This window comes from Rousettus aegyptiacus, unplaced genomic scaffold (assembly GCF_014176215.1).
Source record: "Rousettus aegyptiacus isolate mRouAeg1 unplaced genomic scaffold, mRouAeg1.p scaffold_m13_p_17, whole genome shotgun sequence".
In the NCBI taxonomy this organism is placed as follows: domain Eukaryota; kingdom Metazoa; phylum Chordata; class Mammalia; order Chiroptera; family Pteropodidae; genus Rousettus; species Rousettus aegyptiacus.
The window spans coordinates 40147007-40173068 of NW_023416292.1; the positions used below are offsets into that span (position 1 = coordinate 40147007).

Genomic DNA, 26062 nt, shown 5'->3' on the forward strand with positions numbered 1-26062 from the left:
GCCCCGCCCCACTCCCTGATTGGCTGGCCGGTGGGAGGCTCGCTCCCTCGCCCCCCGCCCCCATTGGTCGCTCAGGGGAAGGTGCGCTTTCCGGCTCCAAATAGGGCAAAGGCAACTCTTCCAACCACAGAGAGTTGTCATTTCCGGGGTAAGATGGCGGTAGTTACGCTGCTGAGGACCTGGAGCCGGATTGCGGGAAGGCTGGTAAGCAAGTGTGAGTAGACCTGAGGTAGGGAAGAAGTGATTTGCCCGCAGTCATCTGAGAGAGGTGTGTTATTTTGTCCTCCGAGTGCCACGCGTGGAGAGGTGAAGGGACATATGCAAAACGAAGGGAAGAGAAGGTGGCGAGCCGACTGGTCTGGAGACCCACTTCCCATCCCCTTACCTGCATGCGCTTCTTTCTTGACTCAGTTGCCCTCCCATTCCGTCTACAACCCGAGGCTCAGCTAGCCTTTGGCCCCCTAGCCTTTCATTGAGCACCGTCTGGGTGCTAAGCAGTGGGCTAGGCACTGGGGATAGGGAGATACGTATTCATTCAGCATTTGTTCATCACCTACTTTGTTCATCACCCACTTCGTGGCAGGCATTGATAATACGACCCTCGGGGAACTTAAGTCAAGAGGAAGAGAGCCTTCAAACAAAGCATAACAAACACCACGGGTCCTTACTTCCGAGGAGCAAAGCGGCTCAATCTTCAATCTTCATTCCTTGGACATGTGCTTGTCTCCTGCGTCTGCACCAGTATTTTTCTAACCTTTTTCTCACCAGAACTGCAACACACCACTATCTCCCCTGCAATTTTCCCCTTCACGCAGTCTTTTAGCACCAATTAACATACTGTAATCATAGTGTTTTATCCTGTTTGCATAGCAGATTATTTTATTTTATTTTATTTTTTATTTTTTGCCAAGGTCCCCTCTTTAGGTCATTCCACAATGGTTGACTCCTGATCTTACAAAACCTTTTGAAGGCTTGCTAAGTAGCAGCTATTGTGCTAGCCATTGAGGATGCACAATGAATAAGAGAGTGTTTTACAGCCTTGTGGTGGAGGACAGGGAGAGAGATATAGACATTTAACAAGCAGTTACAGCACAGCGTGAAAAGTGCTGTGTAGGGACAATTCCTACAGCTACAGAAACACATAGGAGGGGTTTTGGGGGTGGGAGAGGAGTTCCCAGAGGATACTGTGTAACTTGAGATTTGTGAAAGATGAGTAAATAAGAGGTAACCAGAAGAAAGGTCTTCTCAGCAGCACCTTACTAGGTATAGACCTCCCCTCTTTTGAGAGCTTTCCATGCTTGGCTTCTGTGACACCAGTTTCCTGAGATTCTTCCTATATCTTTGGGCACTTGGTCCCACTCTCCTTCTCTTTCCCTGTCCAACTTTTAAATGTTGGTGTTTCTAAAGGTTCTGACTTTGGCCCTCTGCACTTGTTGCAATTCCTGGATTATCACATCCACTATTAATTTGGTTGTCATCTGTAGCTGATGCTTCCTAAATTTCCCCAGTCTACCAGCCAGCTCCACTCCAGACCCATATATCCTACTGTCCTGAAAATCTCCAGTTGCATATATATTAGGTATTTTTCAGCTACAAGCAATACAACCCAACCAATAAATAGGAAATTCCGTATTTGTGCATACAAAGCATCCCAAAGATAGATGGCAGCCGGCATTAAATGACTTATCTTTATCAGGGTTGTCATTTGGCCTTTACCTCATGATCACAAGAAGGCTGCTAAAATTTCTCTAAGTTTTAAGCTGTCAATATTAGTTATTTTAGTTAGGCTTTATATTACGAGCCTAAATGTTAATAAGAATAAAATGTAGCTATTATAAAGATTAAGTTGCTTTAGAATGAGCTCTTAAAGTAAAGCTAAGGTGTATGATTTAAAATTATTCATGTTTTAGGAAAGGAATCTTTGGTTTTTCTTTGCCTACAGAAACTAGTAACAGCTTGGAAATTAAAGTGAAAAATCCTGTAAGAATTTAAATTTATTATTTCTGTCAGTAAATCAAATTTTTATTATTTTCTATAAGAAAAACAACTCATTTATAAATATGTATTATATAGCATAACTATAATACTTACATAATATATAACTTTTAAATTTTAAGGGCTAATCGCCACTAAAGTATAAACTACAAATGATGCAGTTAATTAGGTATTAATAACACTGAAATTTTAACTTTCAAAATAAAATATTCTATCTTTCAGAAACTTAGGTGTTGATATATCAAGGTGAATACATTCAGGCCTACTTATTGTCTTTTTTTAATACTAAGATGTTATGTAAAATAGTTAAAGTTAAGTCTAAAGAATCATCTGTAAATTATGATAGGAAAAACTTTAGGTACTGTTAACCTAAAGGCAAAGTGAGAGGCAACAGGCATTTGTTGTAAAAAGGAACTGCAATTCTGCGAGCACTGATTCAGGCAGAAACCCGAGCACTAGTGGCCCTATTAGGAAGTGAAGGCAAGGAGTATTTATGAGAACGGGAAGGGGAATAATTACATGAATAGAAAAAAGGAATTTCTCTAGGTGCAGATAATCTAATTTATTGATGCTTCTTCTTAAGAATGTCTTTAATTTTTAATCAAGTAGTTCTGTCTGCTTTCCTATTATCTTTGCAAACAGTTGTTTGGAAAGCAATGCTATTGTAGGCCCAGTCTAAACATTATTTTGCTCACTTTTGACATTCCAAAGGTTTGAGGAGTAAGCCTGAGATGTGTGAGGCAGTTCCTCTGGGATAGCAGCTCTGACTCCATTTTAAAGTGACTCATTTGTAATATTTTTTACAGTACAGTGCTGCATGTGTTCCAGTGTCTTTAGGCGATGTCACTTTTGAATTCCTTAGTAGTTTTATTTCAGGAACTCTCTAATAACTCAAGTGCACCTACAAGCCCATGTATTTATATAGAGAATACATTGTTAAAACATCTTTCATAAGGAATTTTTGGCAAGAATCATAAGCATATAGACATATCTAACTCTAAGGGTATAATTTTACTAAACAAAGGCAACAAAATGTTCTTTGTGCTAGGGTTTGAGTTCTTTTGATTTCTTGAACAAAAATACTTAAGAAAACCTATCTTCATGAACTTAACTGTTAGTGATGCCAAGTGTTCTGATTTGGGCCTAGAGATAATTTCATATTGTTTAAATTGTGATCATGATTGTTCTATTTTTAGAATAGATTTGAAATCCAATATATATTTACATACATAAGCCATTAAGATCATTTATAAAAGTTTTTTTTTGTTTTCTCACCTCTAGATTTGTGTTCACTACTTTGAAACATGTAGTAATATTCATGTTTTGAAGCCAAAATATGTATATTTCTTTGGTTATCCTTCATTCAAATATAGCCATCCACATCAGTTGCTGAAAACAGCTGCTGGTGAGTATGATCTCAAAACAGCCTATGCAAAATAATGTTTTGTATCTTACTATCTTTTTTTTTTTAAGTTACTGGAGACTTATCAAAGTAAAAAGAAGTTGACTTTTTTTGCTATCCTGGCCCTCCTTGCTTCTTTTTTTATTTTTTTTTCTGCCCCACCTCCACCCCACTCCTCTTTCACACACTTTTCCCTTAATATCTATGTCTTCATAATGTTGGGAATAGGTTGTCTTGGGCCATCTGTCCTGTATCATCTGACTGACTTTGTGCAATAGTCAGCATTGGTATGGCTTTCTCAGTTAGAGTACATTGTTGACTTAACAATTTATGTCTTTGTATTCACTGTATTACTTGTTAAATGAAGCACTTAATCTGTCCTGTTACGATGGTATGATGAAACCAGCCCGAGGTGCTCCTACCTATAAAGTTCTCTGGTTTTTACATTGTAATTACCTTTCCCCAAAATCTTTCTACCCTTTGTAAAGAACTTAAGTCTTTTAAGTATTAGATTTGGCAAGGACACTAAAACATTTTTTTCTGATGTTATATTTAGAACCCTAATAAAGAACCTTAGAATTTTGCTACATCATCAACTTTTTAACAGATACTTGGTGCTTTAGTTTGTGGAAACAATGAAAAATAGGGGGATTCCAGGCCTAACCGTCCCTGAGATCAATCAGTTCTTCCAGGCCTTTCACATATCATCTTCCACAACACCCTAAGATACACATATATTCGCCGTTTTTTAAAAGATTTCTATTTTCAAAAGTTGATCTTCTCTCGGAGAAAATAGAGGCCATTCAAGCTCCAGTGTCTCAATAGTTATAATGAGCTTTGGATTCTTGGTCTACCAATTACTAGTTGTGTAACTTTAAGCAAGTTACTTAATTTCTCTTTGTGTCATCATCTGGAAGATAAGAATAATCAGAGTATCTAACCCCATTGTATTGTTATGAGAATAAATTCATTCAACACAAGTATTTATTGATCACTTACTATATGCCAAGACACTGCTCTACATGCTTGGGATACATTCTCTTCCTGTATCGCCTAACTTAAGTAGTTAAACTGGAAACCTGGATCCATCTTGATTACCAAGATCTGTTAACTTTACATCTTATATATTTCTTCTCCTTTTAAGACAGCTTTGAAAATATATAAATATATTAAGTTCCATACTTCAGTTTCTTAACATGCAGTAGCCTCCTAACTGCTTTCTCTGCCACCTCTTTCCCAACTCCACCCATTACATTCCTGCCAGAGAGAACTTTTTTCTAAAATTATAGGTCTTAAGTTACAGATCTGAAATTGCAGATAGGACTCCCTATCAATTAATTATTGCTGAATAACAACCCTCTCCACAACCTTGCAGCTTGAAGCGACTATAGTTTATTATTTCTTGGGATTCTGGGAGTTGGCCTGGTCATGAATGTGACTGTATTCGGCTAAAAAAAGCCTCTGGGCTGGAAGGTCCAAGATGATCTCATCACATATCTAACAGTTAGTGTTGATTTTCAGGCAGGGCATCTCATTTCTCTTCCACATTCCTTTCTCATTCTCCATTAGACTAGATCAGCTCCCTTATAGAGGGATCTCAAGGCAGCATTGTAAGGGAGAGGAGGGAGAAGCTACAAGATCCTTAGAGGTCCAGGCTCCAGAATTTACACAATTTCACTTCTGCTATAATCTATTGGCCAAAGCAAGTCACAGGCCAGCACAGATTCAAGTGGTGGAGAAATAGACTTTACCTCTTATTGGAGCAGCTTCAAAGAATTTATGACCATATTTATTTACCACTGGTTCCTGATTACCTTTAGGATAAATTCTAAACGCCTCACTTCAGCATGGCGCACAAATAAATCTGGGCTTATTTCTTGCCATATATATCCTATCTTCAGCATATAGAACTGTTACCATTCCTTGATCACGCTATACACTGTCACATTTTCATGTTCTTACATGTGCTGTTCCTTGGGTGATATTGCTGAGTATAGAGGTGTCATAATGTTTTAACTTGTTTTTGGTTACTTAGTTTCATTTCCAGTTCTTCATTATAACTCTATGACAACTATTCTATTACTAAGTACAAACTTTTGTGTACTTCTCTATTTCCTCAGGCAAAAAAGTCTTAAAACTAGAATTACTTGCTGAGTTAAAGATATAGACCTTTTAAAAAGGCTTTTGAGGAGGTAGATAGGGGTACAGGGGGTCAAGTATTTGGTGATGGAAGGAAATTTAACTTTGGGTGGTAAACACATAATGCAATATACATTTGACATACTGTTGAATTGTACGCTTGAAACTTATTTGATTTGATTAACCAGTGTCACCACAACAATTTTAATTTTTTTAAAAAAGGCTTTTGATACTTATGCCCAAACTATTTTTCAGAAAGGTTCCAGTTTATACAATGAGCAGCAGGCTATAAGAGGATCCAGCTTATTAGAGAGGAAACGAGAGGTACCTAAGACCTCCATATCAAAAATATTTCTTGTATTTCTTTACTACTAACTTACCTCCTCATTTATTTTAAACAATTTTACTACCGTAATCAGCTTTGGTGTGTTTTATGAGCAATTTTGATAATAGCAGTCTAAAAATAAAGGAGCACTCTCAAATAAGTTCACAGCCATTTTTCAACCTGGAAAAGCGAGAGGATCCATACATGCTTTCTGTTGACCAGAAATACTTCTTTTCTGGGGGATAATTACCATAAAGTATCATTGGCATTCAAGTGTTATAAGAAGGGGGTAGAAATTCAAAAAGGGGTAAAAAATGGAAAGAGGAAAGAAAAGACTAAAATTTCGTGTTAAGTTAGCAGAACATAGTTTGGGCAAATGAGAATAGCTGTATGAAGTCAAAAGAAATCAAAAAGCGGCCCCTTTATGGTTATTACAGTTTCATAACATAAAGCAAGGAGATGCAGTGGGGTCTCCCTTACCACAATATCATGTTCTATATTCTGTTCCTTGCTATTGTTTCAAAATCTCACTTGTCGGAAGAGTCTTCTTCACCCTTGTAAAAGAAAACTATTTTGGAAGTTGGAAAATATAAGTTCTGTGGCAGTGTCAGTGGGTCAGTGTCATTGCTTAATTTATTTAAATCTTTGATGGTTATTAATGATGGTTATTCTCTTTAAAATTATGAAATGCTTTTTTATGTATACAATGGAATCATTTCTGCTTCTGCTTGAGAAAATTTTCTGATTTTAGAAGTAAAAGCATCTCTTGGAAATGCATTACATATTTAATGAGATTATTTCTCATTTTCTTTGAAGCTCTACAAGGACAAATTGTTCAGTTCAAGCTCTCAGACATTGGAGAAGGGATTAGAGAAGTAACTATTAAAGAATGGTAAGTTATTCTGAAAAAAAAAAATTTAAGTAATATTAAAATAATTAGAGTAAAAATAAGTAGGACTCTATATAAATTAAGACACTTCTTTCTATAGCATACACTGCTTTTTTTTTTAAAGCAATAAGGTAAAACTAATTTGTGTTGCCAAAATGCTGGTGACGCGATTCATCGTACATCATGGCATTTTATTTGATGTAATTTATTAAGTGACTTTTGTCAGTGTACTTGTTGCTTTTATGGAGAAGCAAAATTCCGGAAGGACTTAATCCACCATTCTGGAAGTCAAAGTTCATATATGTGCTTTTAAACTTAGTTTCCATGTCTTGGGTGATGTGTTATTATGGACTGAGAACTAGTTAGTACAGAAAGACAAGGAATAAAAATGACTGAACAATTATCTTAATGAAGAATTGATGGTAATAAATCAGAAATGTGCTAGATACATCAAGAATGATGTTAGAATCCAAATTATATATGGCATTTCAGGTTTGGTCCCATTCCTCCTGTTCTGTTTGCTATTCTAAGAAGATTTAGAAGAGCCTTGTAAAGCATACCTAAATGGTTGCGGGATAAAGACACTGATATACAAGGATCGGCTAAAATAGTTCTGGAAAAAAAGACTGGGAAAACTCGACCTAAAATTTATGAAATTACAAAGGATGTGTATTGGGGATATTGATTTTTAAATGTAATTATAGAAATAATAGGTATCCCTTAAAGTTTAATAAGGGCTAATTAAGCAATAAAGGGGGAAAAAAACACACTTAAAATACATTTTTAGGATTCCAAGGAATGGGTGGGGCAGAGAACTCGGAAGTTTAATTAAAGTTTTAGATTATAGACCGATGAGTGGTGTTTCAAATTTTAGTATTTCTTGGAGATACATCAAAGAGATTCTGGATGTCATAGTCTTTTCTGGAACATTCTTCGATGCACCATCTGTAACTAAAATGCTGGGCTAGATGGATACTGATCTAATTTAGTGTGGCGTTTGTCTTTTAGGTATGTAAAAGAAGGAGATACAGTGTCTCAATTTGATAGCATCTGTGAAGTTCAAAGTGATAAAGCTTCTGTTACTATCACCAGTCGTTACGATGGAGTCATTAAAAAACTGCATTATAATCTAGACGATATTGCCTATGTGGGGAAACCATTAGTAGACATAGAAACAGGAGCTTTAAAAGGTACTGTAAATGTGTTCATCTCTTTTGCCAATTGATTACTACTGTCCTTTTGTCATTGGATACCAACTAAAAGCGACATATACTTTTAATAAATGATTTAATTTGGGTGTTTAGGACCTGAAATCAGAAAAAAAGAAAAAGTCCTTTGTGATGCATAAGTATCTTTTGACCAGTTACCATCTTATAAACATGTACAGAAATAATTATCTGGAAGCTTCTGGAAACCTTAGTGTTCAAAGAAGCAACAAGCTCTCTCAGGAATTAAAGATTCAGGCCTTGAACACTGGTTACTAACATTAAAAGTTGTGGTATGCAAATATTGAATCTAATAAAGTGGGATTGTTCCGTTTGCCACTGATATAAAAATAAAAAAGCACTCTTGGTGATGCTTATGAAAACTAAACTGGAAGAGAAGAGAAAAGAAAGAAATAAAAATGAAAAGTAAAGAAACTGGCATTCAGAAGAAGCAGTGACCTTGAAACTTACAAGCAGTACATGTTTCAACAAAAAGAAAATCTATTATGAAAAAGTTACGGAGAAAAACTAAAACAGTGGGCTGTTCCAGTGGTAGCAAAAAGCTAGGTCTCTACCGCAGAACGTCCTTAAGGCCTTGCTGTGATACACCGAAGTTACGACATCTAGGCGACACCTTTGATATCAGGGCCCGGGGGAGCTATAAGTTCTGTGGTGCAACCCAAAGCTGGCTGCTATCCAAAAGTACTGAGATAAAGATATTTCGAAAGTCTAAAAGGTGTCTGAAGTTCAGTGGCTGGCTGACTCTTCTGCAGTCTGTATAATGATAGAGTAACTAATATCATCATCACACTTTGCAATTTATAAAATGTTTCACAGTTATGATTTTACTTATTACATGTAAATATTCCAGTTTAACAGGTCGAAGAAACTAAACCCAACCTAGAAAGGTGGGACGATTTCCCCAATGGCAGTGACAGAGCCAAACTTAGAACTTGGATGTCCTGAGTCTTTATCCACTAAGACAAGCTGCCTCCAAAAGCTGAAAGATAGCTTATTGAAGCCTTTCTATTTCTTTAATTTCTATTATAAAATCAGGATATTGCATTGTAGAAAGTTAAAAATGCAGAAAACCAAAAATAAGAAAATGAAAATATATTCCTCCTACTCAGAAATCACCACTCTTAACATATTAGTGTATGTCTCTCCAGACATTTCTCTAACAAAATTATGTCTTAAACTACAGGAGTTTTATTCCAGCTTGTTTAACCAGAAAGAAAATATGCCAGGGCTGGGGACTAATGGCAACTGCATAGACCGAATTGAATCCCAGCTCTAGGATTGAATCCCACCTCTTACAGTTTATAGGTGTGTGACCTTGGGGCCAATCTCCTCATCTCTCAAGTCTCACTTTTTAAAAATCTATAAAATGGGGATAATAACACCTATCTTACAAAGTTGGAGTGAATATTAAGATATTTGCTTATGTAGTATAGTATTTGACATACATAGTAGGTGCTTGTAGGGGAGAAAAAATAATTTTCCCTCTACCTCTGAGTTCTTAACCGAGAGCCTTGTAATAAAAGACAGAGTAATTAGAGAAAAACGGAAGTTAATTAATACATATAACTCGTGTACATCAGAAACACCCAAGGAAAAATGAGTAACTCAAAAAGATGACTTAGAATTTGGGCTTAAATATTATCTTAATAGGGGAAGGGGAGGGGGGATGTAGACCTCTTAGGGAATAGTAAATGATTTTGAGGAAAAATAATGAGCCTTTAAAAGAATATATGGGAGGTGTGATACTTTGACCATTTGTCTAGTCTCTCCTGTGATAAGAGTCAGTCTTCCCTGGTGGATGAAACTCCTGGGGAGATTTATGATAATTGAGTTCCTTTAGGAGGATCTGTCTTTGAGCAGATGAGGAGAAAGCCTCTCCCTGCATTTCCTATTTTTGAAGTACCTATAGCTCAACATACAAAGCGGCATATTTTGGGGTGCCATGTCCCGAACTCCTACAGTCATATTTTCAGGTGGTATATTCTGCCACCCTTCATGCTCAATACAAGTTTTTTTTCTTCTCTTCCTCACTCTTAGGAGAACTTTGAGTGCTCCACTGGACCAATTCATAGGCTAGTGAGGAGGAATGAATAGATTGTCTGCCCACAGCTGCAGCAGTGGAAATATTTGCTTAGAATTGGATGTCAAAGCAAACTCAGTTGCCTATTGATTTTCAGTGGTTTGGTCTGCAGTCACTAACTCCCACAGAGATTCTACCAAATGGCGCTGATTTCCTAGTGTCAGACTTTGACAATTAAATGCTCTCAAAAACTTTTTTTTTTGGTTGCAAAAATACATGGTAATAGCCCTAGTTTTCTTATATCAGTACTCTAGAGTTACAGAACAGAATAACCAAATTAGCATTAGCCATGAAAATAAAATCTTCTACAGTATTCCTTAAGCCATATTAAAAGCAAAGAAAAAATTTAAATGCTCTATTATCTTGGGAAAGCATTTAAGTTTCTCACAGATTTTACATGACTCATTCATGTAATTTACCTCCCATTTGATTCTTATTTCATGCTGCTTATAAATGGGAAATTTATTAGGAAAGTGTTTAAAATGTTTTAAAATTTATGGAAGAAACTCATTTTTTAACTTGTAACTGGCTATATGCTTTTAACAGAAATGAAGTAAACACCAGGTAAAAACAATCATTAAATTATACCAGACACCAGTACTTTCTCCCACACATAATCTACCCACTTGTTTTTCCATTCCAAATTGGCCTAAAATTATGCTTTTTGACTATAAACTTTAAATTTATATATTATACGCCACTAAGCTTCTTTTTAAAAATAATCTGAACTGAATGGTAAAAATTTACCATGTTACCAGATTCAGAAGAAGATGTTGTTGAGACACCTGCTGTGTCCCACAGTGAACACACACACCAAGAGATAAAGGGCCAAAAGACACTGGCAACTCCGGCAGTTCGCCGCCTTGCAATGGAAAACAATGTAAGTTTTCTTAATATTTAAGTGCGAGATCACATAGAAAGTATATATATGTATCTATGAAAAATTAGCCAGCTATCCCATCATGAAATAGCTCAAGTTGGGATTAAAGCAAACATGAAAATGTCTGTTACTGAAATGTCTGTTGCATAAAAGTGTTCATGAGAAATGAGAAGAAAGTTGTGAACTTATTCCCTAATATTGAGGGGTGTGATTTTATTATTCTTTCTTAGAGCCTAATAACAGTCAGGGCTACCATTGAGCACTTGTAAATACTAATATCTTAGATCAGGTGCCCCAGAAGCACAGATTGGGACAGGGATTGGGTAAATGTGACTGATTGATTGATGGATTGACTGATTGATTGAAAGAGTGAACACATGTACTGGGAATGAGCATAAAGAAGGGAAAAGAAGGAAAATGGGCCAGGGAAGGATGCAGTCTCTAGGATGTGACCTGATCCCAGAGAGGTGGAGATAACTCTAGAACTGTCCTGACTTTTGAGGCTAGGAGGCTGGCCTTTTGTATTCTCTTATCAGCCAGACCTTGCTGCTTAACATCCAGGGCAGGGAGGCTCCCAGGTGATAAGTATATACCTATTTCATTTAATCTTCACAACTCTGAGGTAAGGGGGCTTCTAAGACTTGGATTGGAGAGGTCAAGTAACTGGTCCAGGGTCACACAGCTAACACTGTGGTGGAGCCAGAATTCTGAAGTGTGTCTCTGTGACTCCAAAGCCAGTACTCTTCATCATTATACACTGCCTCAATTATTGACTTCACTATTTGAGTGCTTAGGAGCCAGACACTATACAAACATTATCTCTGATCCTTATAGTAACCCTGCACAGTGGTTTGGATTACCCCTATTTTGCAGATGAGAAAGGGCAAAGAAGTTGATAAAGTTGCCTAAAATCAAGTAAATAGCTGAACTGGAGATTTGAACACAGATCTGTCTGGTTCCAAAGCCTGAGTTCTTCCCACTATGCCCTAAAATGGAGGTGTTTTGGTTTGTCTGTTTTTGAGAGGAATAATTAACTTACAGAGGGGGAAAAACCAGTAAAGATTATATTTTGGAAATACCTATTAAGAATCATTAAAATGTTCATATCCCTTAGCCAGTTATCTCACTGTTGGGAAACTCCCAAGGAAATAATCTAGGGTACATTCTTCCAAGTGTTTCAAAGCCAAAAATTAGAAGGCACATGTGTTGAAAATCGATGAAATGCTTAAGTAAATTATGTTATAAACTCTTGACAATTTATTAGCTATTAAATATGTTCAAATATGACAACCATTTAGTATATTAGAAAATGGAAATAAGAAATAATAATAATAAGGATATCAAATGAGATAATGACCTTGTATATTGCTTTGAAAGCTATAAAGCATTATATCAATATTTTTTCTTTAATTTTATAGAATGACTATTTGTAGAAATACATAATTTGGCTTTTCTATAGCACTTCCTAAAGATGTGTCTAATAACTAGAATACTTGTATAATTACCAGAAATTAAATTGTGGATGTGTTTTTATAAATCGCTTTTCTTTTTTTTGTAATTTGCATATTTATGAATTCGGTTGTTTAAAATTAAAAATCAATGGCATTTATAGTTGTTTGAAATTACCTAAAAATTATTTGTTTAAATTCTGAGTTCATTTGTTAAAAACTAAATGTTTGACATGTAAAATTCTTTATTATTTTGAAGCCATCTTTAGAGAAGCACCAGTACAAAAGCAGTACTTAATCCTAAGAAATTAACTAATACACACTATGTGTGAGGATATCATCCAAGCTTTGTGTCTTTTTATTTAAATAGAATTAAATGTAGTGAGAATATTTTATCTCTGTAACCAAACATAGAAAGAGATTGAATAAACCCAGATCCTATATGTTTCCAAAAAATATCATGAATGTTTAGTGGAAAGTGGAATTATATCATCTATGTTTATTCTGTAGAAAGCAATAATAAATCTTATCTATTTGACTTTTAACTTGGGCTGAGGAACTCACATTCCAAATATGCCTTAATTAAGTTAATTTCAGTATTTTGTACTGATCTAAGAAATTTTTTTTTTTTTAAAAAAAAACTACTTTGAGAGAGCTTTTGTATGATGATTATTTTAACTATTACGTGTTTACTGGTAGCCACGGTGAGAAACATTGGTCTGCATTGGTTGTAGTGTTTAACTCTTCTTTAAACTGAATTCTCATTCTTATGTATTCTCCCAAAATAGAAAAAAAAATAAGAATTATGCAAGAAATGTAAGATAGTTGACTACTTAAAAATGTAAGTTGTCATAAATAGCAATGGATTATGTACAATGTAGATACTGCATTGTTATGGCATGGGCAAATGAACAGTACGTACAAAAGTAACATGATTACTTATGAAGGGAGCTATAGCTAATAGTATTCTAAGATAATGAAAATGTGACTTCTTTATACTAACTTATTGGGAAGAGATTTTTTTTACCTTAAATTCATTAAATTCCATTTAGAGACATAATGATGGATTTATTTATTTTTAGATAGTGTTATTTTTAACATTAAAATGTCTTTTTTTTTTTTAGATTAAGCTGAGTGAAGTTGTTGGTTCAGGAAAAGATGGCAGAATACTTAAAGAAGACATTCTCAACTATTTGGAAAAGCAGACGGGAGCTATATTACCTCCTTCACCAAAAGCTGAAATTATGCCATCTCCACCCAAACCAAAAGACAGGACTATTCCTATACCAATATCAAAACCTCCGGTATTCACAGGCAAAGACAGAACAGAACCCATAAAAGGTAACAGTGACTGTAAGGTAATAGTGTAATTTATCTGGGGGGAAGCTACCACAGTAGATCCATGTATAAAATATAGTGTTTGTAATTCTTACTGAAGGGAAAGTTCAAATTTAGCGTATGATTTCTTTTTAATAATGAAATAAGTTTTTCTAGGAAAAGCTTCAATTTATACTGTTGATTTCTGAAGAGTACTATGTTAGCAGGTTTCTTGGACTATAAACTTGTACAAAAATAATTGTTCTGTTTGAAGACTCACTGAAATTATTTTAAATATTAATTTTAGTTAGCTTTTAAAACAATTACTTCTGATTTATTATTTATAAACTCTTAGGATAATAACTTCCTGAAGAATCATTTTGCAGGAAGCCCATTGAGTGAATTGTTTATACCACAGCATTGAAAGCAGTTAACTGTTTCATTATTACACTTTACACTAGGTGTTATGCTGCAGTCAATACTTCAGCATTGAAATCAGTCACCTTCAAGTTATGTAATGAAGGTAGGTGGTAGCTCCAAGAGAGAGAGTTTAATTGAGAGTAAACATTAGGAGCCTTCTATTTTAGTGGGGGGAAAAATGATTAAAAAAATATTTTTAATGTTTTCCAGGCTTTCAGAAAGCAATGGTCAAGACCATGTCTGCAGCCCTGAAGATACCTCACTTTGGGTATTGTGATGAGGTTGACCTTGCTGAACTGGTTAAGCTACGAGAAGAATTACAGCCTATTGCTTTTGCTCGAGGAGTTAAACTCACCTTTATGCCTTTCTTCTTAAAGGTGAGATTTTATTCATTTCAAACAAGGGTTGAGTAGGACATCTAAATTTTGTTTTGTAAATATGCAATGTATTAACTATGAGTTTGAATAAAAATATTACTTCTCACCATATCACATTGAAGAATGCACAGTACATGCTTTGTTTCATAGGAATTTATAAAACTGAAATTCCTTATCATATTTTCATCCACTTGCCTCTTTGCGCTAGGGGAGTGTTGTCCTGTCAGGTAAAGTCCTTTAATTCTGGAAGGATCATTGCAGCAAAGCCCTGATTTGAACAAAAATGAAACTTGGTATTGATTTTGGGTGGCCTTGACATGTATTTTCTTTCATGTAGCCAACATATTTAAATGGAGGCCTTTCGGAATCATTTCTAGTACTAGGTCTTGAGACCACTGTAAAATAGAATAAGACCATTCGTTGACCTTGAGCAACTCACAGTCAAGTTCACAATAACCACCATTTATGAAGCTGCTAACATGTGCCTGACCCTATACTAAGCATAGTATATAAATGATTCTTTGAATTCTCAGAATAACCGTGGCACGTAAATATTGCTATCTCTACTTTCCATTTAAGGAAATTGGGGCCCAGAAAAGTTAAGAAACTTGTCAAGAGTTTATAGCTTACAAGTGGAGAAACTAAGTTTCAGGTCCTTGTCTATTTTACTCAAAATTGCATACTATTGTCTCTAACTCCAGTGTGACTTCCCACCAGCCCTTTCTTCACACTGCAGCAAGCTTGATCTTCCATAAATCAAATTATTTTATTATTCCCTGGTTCTTTTAAAGGTTCCCCTTTATTGCCACACTAAACTCCTTAGTGCATTATATAAATATTACTATGAGTCTCTGCTACCTTCCTCTCCAGTTCTCTCTATCCCTTAGTCACTCCCTCTGTCAGGGATTAAGCTACACATAGTTGCTGGAATATACAACTTCACCTGAAGTGCCCCCTCCTCCTTTAATCAAATACATTTGCATCTTAAGTACCAAAGTTTGTTCAGGTATAGCTCGCTCTAGAAACCCTTCGTGGGTGTCACATTTTGAGTTAAAATATCCTTTTGTTTTCCATTCAAATTTATCTCTATGTCTTGTAAGTGTTCACTCAGTTGTCTCTTCACTGGACACTGAGCCTCATTAGGCAGAATTGTTCTTTATCTCCATCCCTTTAGCAACTATCCTGACAAGCAAGTGGATGTTCTATAAACACGAGATGTGACAGATGTCAGAAAATGAGAGATCTGGACTATATTACAGTGATAGAGCCATCTGTAGAGACATGGCAATTGATCACATGGATGAGATCACCCAAACTGTGTGTTAATGAGAAGAGAAGAAGGCTAAAGGTTTTACATCCATGTTTAAGGAGTAGGTAGAAGTTGAGTTGGCAAAGACAATGGAAGAGGGTAAGTGGGGTCTGTGGTCTGATGATAGGAAAGGCAGGAAAAAGCCACCGAGAAGCCAAGTGTATCTGTTGCTATATAACAAACCAACTCCAAATTTAATGATTTGAAACAACAGCCTCTTATTATTTCTTAAGAGTCTATAAGAAAGCAGGACCAGTCTGCTGATCTTGGTAGAGTTCACTCGTATGTCCACAGACAGCTGGGAGGACGAGTAGGGACTGGTTGGTGTAGGATGGCCTTGGCAAGGATAATTCATTTCTCTTCTATATATCTCTCTCATCTCCCCAGTCTACTAACCTGTATATGGTCTCATAATACTAGCAGGGATGAAGAGAGAAAGCAGAATTCAAGCACTTTTTCTAAGCTTTGCTGTATTGAGTTTGTTCTTAACTCATTGATCAAAGTAAGTCACATGACTAAGCTCAGAATCAGCTTGCAGTGCACTACTACCAAAAAGTGTGTATAGAGAGAGGCATGAAAGATTGGGGCCATTGATTGAGCCTCTCACATCAAGAGAGAAGAAGAAAGTTTTAAGAGGGGAGTAGATTGCAGTCATGTGCAACACAGAGGTTAAGTAGGATGAGGGATGGAAACAGGCTATTGGATTAGTAATAAGAGGTCTGGAGTGGCCCCAGCCAGCACTGATTGAATAAAGTATTGTTGGGGAAGAAGTTTCCTACAATTAGTTGGGGAATGAATACTGTGGGGGAGGAAAAAATAAATTTTCTCCTACTTTTCTATGGTATTCTGGCTGGACTAATAACCAAATTAACACGAGACAGGTTAATAGGAGAAAATGAGCAAATTTATTAAGTATGTGCTTACGAGAGTTGCATAAGAATATGAGATCCAAGGATGCTAGTTAAGGCTTATATGCCACTTGAGCTGAGGAGGAAAGGAGGATAGGGGTAGTGGTTTGGGCTTCAAAGGGCAGGTAGGCAATTCGCATGGAGATAGGGAAGCAAATGTTTGGTAAATAAATATTTGCTGGGCCACCTGTAACAATGAGACACAGAGGACTTTGCACAAATGGGCCTTGCTAGGTTCCTTTCTATCACTCACTAGTTCATATTAAACTATAGTTACCTATGATACTAGCTCCCTTCCTGGAGCAGATCCTCTATCTAAATTCTTTTATGCAATTAAGGGGAAGGTCAGGGTTTCTGAGTCTTATTTCTTAAAAATAACCAGCTTAAAATAATCAGTATCCCAAACAGGCATATTTTGGGGTGGCAAACTCCTCTTCCCTTCAATAGAAATTGAGTTAAGAGACTCTCAAAAAAAACTGATAAAAGATAGACAGGGCATAGGTGGTTAAAATGGTTATTTGAGGGAGATGGAGGAAAGGTTACACTTGCCCCCTGCCCTCCAGCACACCCTTAAAGAAAAATGAGCAGCTTTTTAGGCTGAAGGAGAGAGCTGGAGAATGCAAAGTTAAAAATGTGTGAGAGGGAAGGACTGTTGGAGCAAGGCCCTGGTATTGGGTGAAGAGCGAGACAAAAGACCCCAGTGGAGAACCACACCTTGAAGAGCAAGAGGAAGGACCACCTCTGTGTTTCAGATTAGTTCCTCTTACCGCTTTCTGGTGACAAAGCTATCTGGAGCAGGGATAGACCAGCTCTTTATTATACAGAATTTGTTTTACTATTTTTTCTTCATGTTCCAGTCTGAATGAAATACTTGATCTTTTTCTTTTTTTAATTCTTGAAATATCTGATTTTTATTTTGAAAATAAAATTTAGCATGCTAGTTTTGTTTTAGAATAACACTTTTCTGCCTATGTAAGTTTCAGAACATTTGGAAAATACCACAAAGTATTGTACAGGGGAAAAAATGATCTTAATCTTTGAACACATACTTTGCTTTTGTTTTACAAAATCTGGATTATTCTAAAAATACTGTTTTTAACTTTAGTTATAGATTTTTATTTAAAGATTACACTTACAGTTATCAAGTCAAATGCTTGATAATACTTTATCTAGTTCAAGGTTATGATTTTTTTCTGTCAAGACCACTGACCCACAAACAAAAATAACACACAATGTATATAAAGAAGTCGTAATGGGACTAGATGAGGGTATTGGGGAGGGATTCTTTTTAAGGACAATCATAACCTTTTTTATTTTGCTATTTTTAAATTTAACCAAATGCAATATGTAAACCTCGATTAGATCTCGAATGGTCAGAGAAACAGCTATAAAGAACATTTTGGGGACAGTTAAGGAAATCTGAATATGGACAGAAGAGGAATGGTATTAAGAAGAGAAAAAAGGAGAGAGATTGAGGGAGAAGGCGAAGCAGGAAGACATAAATGCGAATGATCAGGTGATCTTCTCTAAAGTACATGTTCTGCCAGCCGTTCCCTTCACTTGGCCAGGACACCAGGTCAAACACTAACCGCTAATGGTCAGTGCACTTGGAAACCCTTATCACTTGTTCTTTTAAAAAGGCAAATAAGTAATTTACTGCCTTTTTGAACTACAGGTTTACTTCTCACGGAAACCTTCAGATTCTAAATGTGAGGATATCACTTAGAATTTAGGCATTTTCTCTGGTATTTTGGTCAGTCCGTATAGTTATTTTGAAAATCTTGATGTCTGCAAGCTATCTGACTACTTTATCTTTTATTCTTAAATGATTAGTGTGACCTGGTTCCACACTGCTTAAAAGTAATTTGCCTAAGTACACGTAGACTTGAAATTAAACTGCGTAAATAAGAGTTCTCTCACGCCTTCCTTTACACCTCTTATTGCTCTGAAGCCCATATCTTTTCTGAGTTAAAAGTACATTCTCTTTCTGTTAAACAGGCTACTTCCTTGGGATTACTGCAGTTTCCTATCCTTAATGCCTCCGTGGATGAAAACTGCCAGAATATAACATACAAGGTGGGCTATGTGCTGTGAAAATGTTGTAATAGAAGATGGTGCAAATGAGTTTGTCAGTTAGAGAAGCTTCTGTCGTACCTCAAATAGTGATCCTTTTTAGACAAAATTAAAAGTATGGGCTAAAACGTTAAACTGAAACATAATTTGTTGTTATTGGTTTTACTGGTTAATAATGATACTATTTAAGTAAGCAGATTGCTGTTTTTAAGCCCTTTTGGTTTTCTGCTTAAAATAATGGAAATATACAGCTGGGAGGAAAGGATTATGTTACTCATCCTTTATACCCTCCCTTCAAAAAAATTACCTCTCTCAAAATGGAATTCCTGTAACTTTTTAAAACAAGAGTAATTTAAATGGGAAAAGTAATGAAAGTTTGAATTCCGTTTAGGGAAACTCTTCTGTTTGGAATGAAAATTTGCTTAGACTGAAAACTCTTTTGGGGTTGCTAGTCCTTATTTATATTTATAGAAATATACAAGCAGGAAGTAAGCTTAGATATTCTGAGGGACCAGATCTTAAGTCTTCCCATATGATTAACACAATTTCCTGATTGAGTATCTACCAGTTGCAAAAAATTCAGACAAGAAAATGTTTACCTTTAATCCTAAGACCCTAAGATAACTCACTGTTTATGTTGAGATGTGCATCCTTCCAGTATTTTTATTTTTATATACTTTTTAAAATTATATGTGGAATTATACATATTGTTCATTTAACTTTTAACTTTATTTTAAAAATTTCCTTTTAATTTTTTTCTTTTTCATTTAACATGTTATGGACAGCATAACATGTCAGTAAATCTAGCTTTGTTATCATTTATTTAACCAGTAACCTATTGTAAACATCTTGATTGTAATTTCTCAAACTTACAATCTAAACTCAATATCCCTGTGTATCTCTACATACTTCCACATTTTTCTCCTTAATATATATTTTTTATAAGTGTTGGTACATATTGTTAAATGTTCTCTAGAAAGTCTATACCAGGTTATATCTCCACGAACAATGTTTGGAAATAGCCTGTTGCCCTATATTCTTACCAACAAAAAATTATCTTTTTCAAAAAATCTTTTTGAAATCCTTTAAAAATAATTTCTTTTAAGTCATCACCAATCTGGTGAAATAATTTTTGGTAGTTGTTTTTATGACAGTGAAGATCGATCTTTTCTTTCCTGTTAGCTTATGAAAAAGCCTACTGTATTTTTTTTTTTTTTAGTCTTCTCATAACATTGGCATAGCAATGGATACTGAGAAGGGGTTGATCGTCCCCAATGTGAAAAATGTTCAGATCTGTTCCATATTTGAGATTGCAGCTGAATTGAACCGCCTCCAGAAATTGGGCTCTGCGGGTCAGTTGAACGCTACCGATCTTACAGGAGGAACATTTACTCTTTCCAACATTGGATCAGTAAGTAATAGTAATGTCCACATTTATAAACCATCTCTTAAGATTTCGGATCATATACTCAATTAAAAGCACAAAATTTCATTTGCCATTTGTTCCTCGAAACCTTCATTTTCCTACTTTTTCTTTTTTTCTAGATTGGTGGTACCTATACAAAACCAGTGATATTGCCACCTGAAGTAGCAGTTGGGGGTCTTGGAACAATTAAGGTGTGTTTATTAAATTGTTAGAAAAAGTGTTTAAGCACATCGGGAGAGTAAACACAAAGTAACCATTTCTGAAGTTTTCCTTTCCCTTTGTGAGGCTTAGTGCAATGTTTGGCTCATGGCTCAGTAAGACAGTTCTTCCTAAATGCTAGGCCTGCAATTCTGGTGGCTGCCTCTGTGATTGGCAGATGGTAGTAATCTGAATTGTCTCTGTGTGGATCAGCCATTATGCATTATGTGAGTCTTTACGGAGAATCACAAATGTAGCTAATCTGCTTCTATCAAAATATCTTTATTTCAGAATATCAGAGAACATTAGTACACAAATCCAAATTATTATTTATAACAAAGTGAGACACTATTTAGATTAATTTTTTCTCAACCTTTACTCTGTTCAAGAACTATTGTGAGTGCTAGATTAAAATGTAGACCTCTTGGCCTTGGGGACAGAGCCCCAGGTCTTGCCTTTTTAAACAAAAACCCAAGTGGTTTCAACATAGGTGATCTGTTGCCCTGTTTTAGGTGAAAGTGACTTAGAACAAAGGCTACAAGGACTGTTAACCCTAGCTACACATTAGAATCATCTGGGTTTCCTGAAAAAAATGTCCAAGCTCACCCCATACCAACTGAACTGGAATTTGAGAGGATGGGGCTTGGGCATCCCTGTTAACTCAGGGTTAAAAACCACCAGAGTTAAAACAGTAACGTCCTGGATACCATTTCAGGACATTCACTATTATTAAATATCATTGTCACTACATTAACCTGGATTTTGATCTTCATGTTATTTCATTTTTTTAGTAATTCACTTTATATATACATATATGCAATTAAAATTTTAATCATTTATTCTTATTTATGGTGACATTGGTTAACAAAATTCAATAAGTTTCAGCTGTACACTTTAACAGTAAGGCATATATATGTTTACACTGTGTGTTCACTTCCCATAGTTAGATTTCTTTCTGTCACCACATATTTGACCCCTTTTATTCTATCTACCTTCCCTCTCTCCACTCCCCTCTACCCTCTCTCTGGTAACCACTAGTCTATTGTCCATGCCCATGAATCTCTGTTTGTCCTGTTTGTTTGTTGCTTTTAGGTTTATAGCCCACATATAAGTGATATCATGTGGTTTTCAACTTTTTCTGTCTGGCTTATTTTGCTTAGCATGATTATCTATCTCAAGGTCCATCCACGTTATCGCAAATGGCAGTATTTCATGTCTTCTTATGGCTGAATAATATTCCACTGTATTATGAACCACAGCTTCTTTAGCCAATCCTTTATTATAGGACACTTCGGTAGCTTCCATGTCCTGGCCCCCCTGAACAATGCTGCTATGAACACTGGTGTGCAAATATCTTTTCAGCTATGAGTTTTCAAGTCTTAGGGGTAAATACCCAGTAGAGAGATTGCTGGATCATATGGTAGGTCAATTCTTAATTTTTTGAGGAACCTCCATACTGTTTTCCATAGTGGCTGTTCCAATTTGCAGTCCCACCAGCAGTGTATGAGGGGTCCTTAAATTTCTTTTTTAATTAGCCTACAAGGGATTAAAAATTTGGTGTGGGGGTGGGGGTGGGGGAACAGGTCCTTTACTAAAGACAGATTGAGAACTGTAGTTCTTAACAATGTGCCCCACCTCCACTGTGCTCTATATGTGACATCTTCCATCACTTACCCTCTCACCTCTCTGCTGCAGCTGCCCTTAGCTGGTCCTACTTTGCTGGTCCTCCAACACTCTAGTCACACCTCCCCTCTGTCTCTCTCTGTGGGTATCCATATGGCCACATATAAGCCTTCTTGGTGGGCTCTCCCTGCCTACCTTATCAAAAAAAATATGCCACCTCCCCTCTGCTTTCATACCCTGCCTACACTCTATACCCTTTCTAAACTGCTTTATATCTTTTACTTATTTATCTTAATTGTTTGTATCTCCCCATTAAAATGTTAACTCCAAGAGGGCAAGGATTATTTTTTCTGTTTATTGCTTTGTCCTCAGTCTAGCAGAGTACCTGGTACATAGCAGGTGTTCAATAAATATTTGTTAAATAATTGAAATATGAGATGAAATTTACTGTACAGATGGAAATTGTTCAGGGAATGGGAAATACCTTGGAGAAACTGAAAGATTGAGGCACACACTCAAAGATGAGGAATGTAGGAGTTAGCATTTTCATAAGTCATTTGGGATGGCCATTTCCTCTCTGTTATAAGGAGGGGGATTTGCCTGACTCTTCAGCATTGCTGTTGCTTGAGCTCATGCTTTGAGCAAGTGAAGTTTGACTCTTTGTTCTGTTCCTTATATCTAGGCTCTTCCCCGATTTAACCAGAAAGGAGAAGTATATAAGGCACAGATAATGAATGTGAGTTGGTCAGGTGATCACAGAATTATTGATGGTGCTACAATGTCACACTTCTCGAATTTGTGGAAATCCTACTTAGAAAACCCAGGACTTATGCTACTAGATCTGAAATGAAGATTGATGACATCCTTGAACTTTTTGAGTTTCCGAAGAAAATGTAGATCCTCTCTGTGCCAATACATGTTCATCACAATTTGTATTATCATTTGATTTGTAGAGTCTGATTAAAACTCTAAAGCACATAGTTATCACTGTTCTGTTAACACTTTTTATTGAAAATGAATAACGTTGTCTGGTTCTCCTGGGGCTGTCACATTTTATAGGTCATGATGTGACTTCTTAATATGATGCCAAGGTCTTTGTGCCAATAGATCGAAACTGACAAGAAAAACAAAATTAAAAAACAGGTAGCCATAGATAATATTTGCCCTATCTTTTTTCTTTCTTCTTATTTTAAACTGACTCTTAATGAAACTTTTCAATTATCCTTAGTCGGGAAAAGGAATTTACATACAAAAATACTTTCCATTCCCCACAATAATGCTAATGGTATATAAAATAAGTGCAATTATACTCAGCGTTTAAGATACCCAGGAGTATGTTACCCTGTAGGGGTCATCATCTGTAAATTTCTTATTTATATAAATTAACATCTTTTACAAGGGAAAATTATAAGTAGATATTAAAAATGCCCAATTAGTCTACAGCCATGCTACCCTGAACAAGCGCAATCTCTTCTGATCTAGGAAGCTAAGCAGGGTTGGGCCTGGATAGTACTTGGATGGGAGACCACCTAGGAAGATGCTGTAGGCATAAAAAATAAAAGATTATAAGCTGACAAGGCCCTTGCAATCTATGAGGTTAACCAAGAGTTGCCTCACCTAAAAAATAAACAAACAAATAATAGAAATGCCCAATTATAGTTTTATAACTGGTAGAGAGAGTAGGGCTTAATGGGTAATTACAGAAATAAAGATATCATGATCATTTTGTGAGAAGCCTACTTAAATCAGAAATGGCATCAAAATGAATACAATATTTTGATTTGCATTCAGAAATTCAGATGTTTCAAATATTATCTATGTTCAAGTGAAGTTTTATGATAGGAAAAGAAATTGTTTTAATACCTATTTGATGGTTTTCATAATGGAAATAATGTTTAAGTTAGAAAATAATGGATCAAAAGAATGTTATTATTTTTTAAATTCAGATAATGCAGAGAGTTGCAAAGAAAATATCTTCTATAGTCCTACCACTATTAACATTTTGATCAATGTATCTGTACACTACATAGCTATTCTTTATATAAAAATGAGATTATATTATATCTACTATTTTATAATTTGGGTTTTTTAAAAAATTAAACATGGGTAACTTTAGATGTCAATAAATAATTTTATACATTTAAATGGCTGCATAGTATTCTATTATGTGTATTTATTATACGTTTAAATATTAAACATTTACTATATACCAAGCATGGCGCTAAGCACCGGCTGGGGACAACAAGCGACTACCCTCCCTCATGGTTCCTACCTTCATTAGGCTTATAATCTAGTGGAGGAGACAGATTAAACTATTATAAAAATAAAAATATAATTCCATGTAAGTAGAAAAAACAGTACTATGAAAGTATCTAAAAGGTTACTGAGCCTGACTGGATCTGGTGTGGGATGTACCATAATTTAACCAATTCCCTATTGATTGCTTTTGCTGAATTAATTGGCAACTGACATGGTATAAAAATTTCCTCCTCACTTAAAGAATATGAAAACTAGAACAGAGTCCTGAAATAAGTATGTAATACATTCCCCTGAAGGGCCAACATCATTGGTTCAAGATGTTCTTGAACCTATGAGCTGTCTGCTCTATCCCAACCCCTGCCATTACCGTCTTCTCTTTAGTCATATCCATTGAGAATTCAGCAAAGGATTTGCTTCTTGCTGCTTGTAGGACCTTTAGGACAGGATTCCCTGGGTGTCCAAGGTGCCAGAAGCACAGCCAGACAGCAGTGCTGATCCACATCATAAGGTGGGCAGTGGGTGGAACGAAGCTTTTGCCATATTCCTAAAGGCTGATACCAAAGGGGAGAAGGCAAAAAATTCAAGTCTTTCACTAATAATGTCTGAAGTTTAAAAGGAACTATGTATACACGGAAGTGAAGCCAATGTTATTGCTGGAAGTGGCCAACAAGAAAACAAAGGTTTCATTCATTATGTAGAGCATTCCCTTGACTTTGAAAAGGAAACAAAAGGGAAGGAAGTTGAAAGAATGAGATCCAGAATTGGTACTATTTTCCATTTTGGAGATCAAAATGTACCTATGTTCACGTATTCCAAGAAGTGGTTATGTAGGAGGGAAGTGATAGTTTCTTGATCCTGGAAGCTCACAGGCCTGTTGGGGCATTTTCCATGCCTTTCCAGTCAAAGTGGATTCCAAGATCAGTTGGTGGATTTCTATGCTGATTCTGAGTAAACTGGCTTGAGAAAAAGCTGATGAAGTTCAGCCCTGCCGTGTAATACCAGGGAGTACAAACCTTTCCTTGAAGTCTTCAAAGGCTTTTTTTAAACATTCATCCTGTAATTGATTAATTAGTTCATTCTACACATATCGAGTTTACATTCGGTTCAAATCCTGGGATAGGTATGAATAAAGATGAATAGCAGATGAAGTTTCTGGTCTCACAGTGAGAGCTTTGCCTGGAGTTGAAAGCTTTTATCATAAGTGGGTCTGTGCCAATAACACGAAGAGCAGTGCTTTGAAAATTAAGTTGTATTTCCAGTCAGTTTTTAATGGTGCCTTTGTTCTTTTCTTACTGGCGTTAGATCACTGTGTCTTAACACTCTAGCCCTGCCTTATAGATCCCACCTCACAAACCATACATCTAAGGATAAACTATACTTAGGCCACACAAACCCAAGCCATTTCAGTTCTTTAAAGGGTTATGGTTCAAGTGTTGCTTTTTATGGGGCAAGCAAATAACATTATGACCATTTAGGGAGCAAACGATGGGAAGATTGCATCATCTGAGCGTAATACTTTCAGAATATACATAAAAGAGCTTCTAGTTAAAGTACCATCAATGAGTCATCTAGCCCAGCAGTCTCCAACCTTTTTGCCACCAGGGACAGGTGCTCCTTTAAGAATCTAATGCCTGATCTGAAGTGGAGCTGAGGCAGTGAACTAGCACTGGGGAGCAGCTGCAAAGACAGGTGAAGCTTCGCTCGCTTGCCCACCACTCACCTCCTGCAGTACAGTCCGGTTCCTGCAATGCAGCCTGGTTCCTACTGG

The 26062-nt window shown here is 36.1% G+C and overlaps 1 protein-coding gene across 5 annotated transcripts; it reads left to right on the forward strand.

Moving 5' to 3' along the window:
• Positions 1 to 139: 139 nt before the first annotated feature.
• DBT (dihydrolipoamide branched chain transacylase E2) lies at positions 140 to 23019 on the forward strand. 5 transcript variants are annotated; one of them, XM_036235148.1, is made up of 13 exons: positions 148 to 204; positions 584 to 741; positions 1911 to 1980; positions 3277 to 3400; positions 6678 to 6753; positions 7759 to 7940; positions 10815 to 10936; positions 13509 to 13725; positions 14332 to 14498; positions 18714 to 18791; positions 20008 to 20199; positions 20334 to 20405; positions 22718 to 23019. In XM_036235148.1, exons 1-13 carry the CDS (start codon positions 154 to 156, stop codon positions 22883 to 22885), a joined length of 1677 nt encoding a protein of 558 aa, XP_036091041.1. In that variant the 5' UTR covers positions 148 to 153; the 3' UTR covers positions 22886 to 23019. The 5 variants fall into 5 exon arrangements, 3 of the variants coding, with proteins under 3 accessions (XP_015988936.1, XP_036091041.1, XP_036091042.1); XR_001595464.2 differs by lacking the exons at positions 20008 to 20199; positions 20334 to 20405; positions 22718 to 23019 and adding exons at positions 15673 to 15906; positions 18078 to 18231; XM_016133450.2 differs by lacking the exons at positions 584 to 741; positions 1911 to 1980 and having other exon boundaries at positions 140 to 204.
• Positions 23020 to 26062: the final 3043 nt, after the last annotated feature.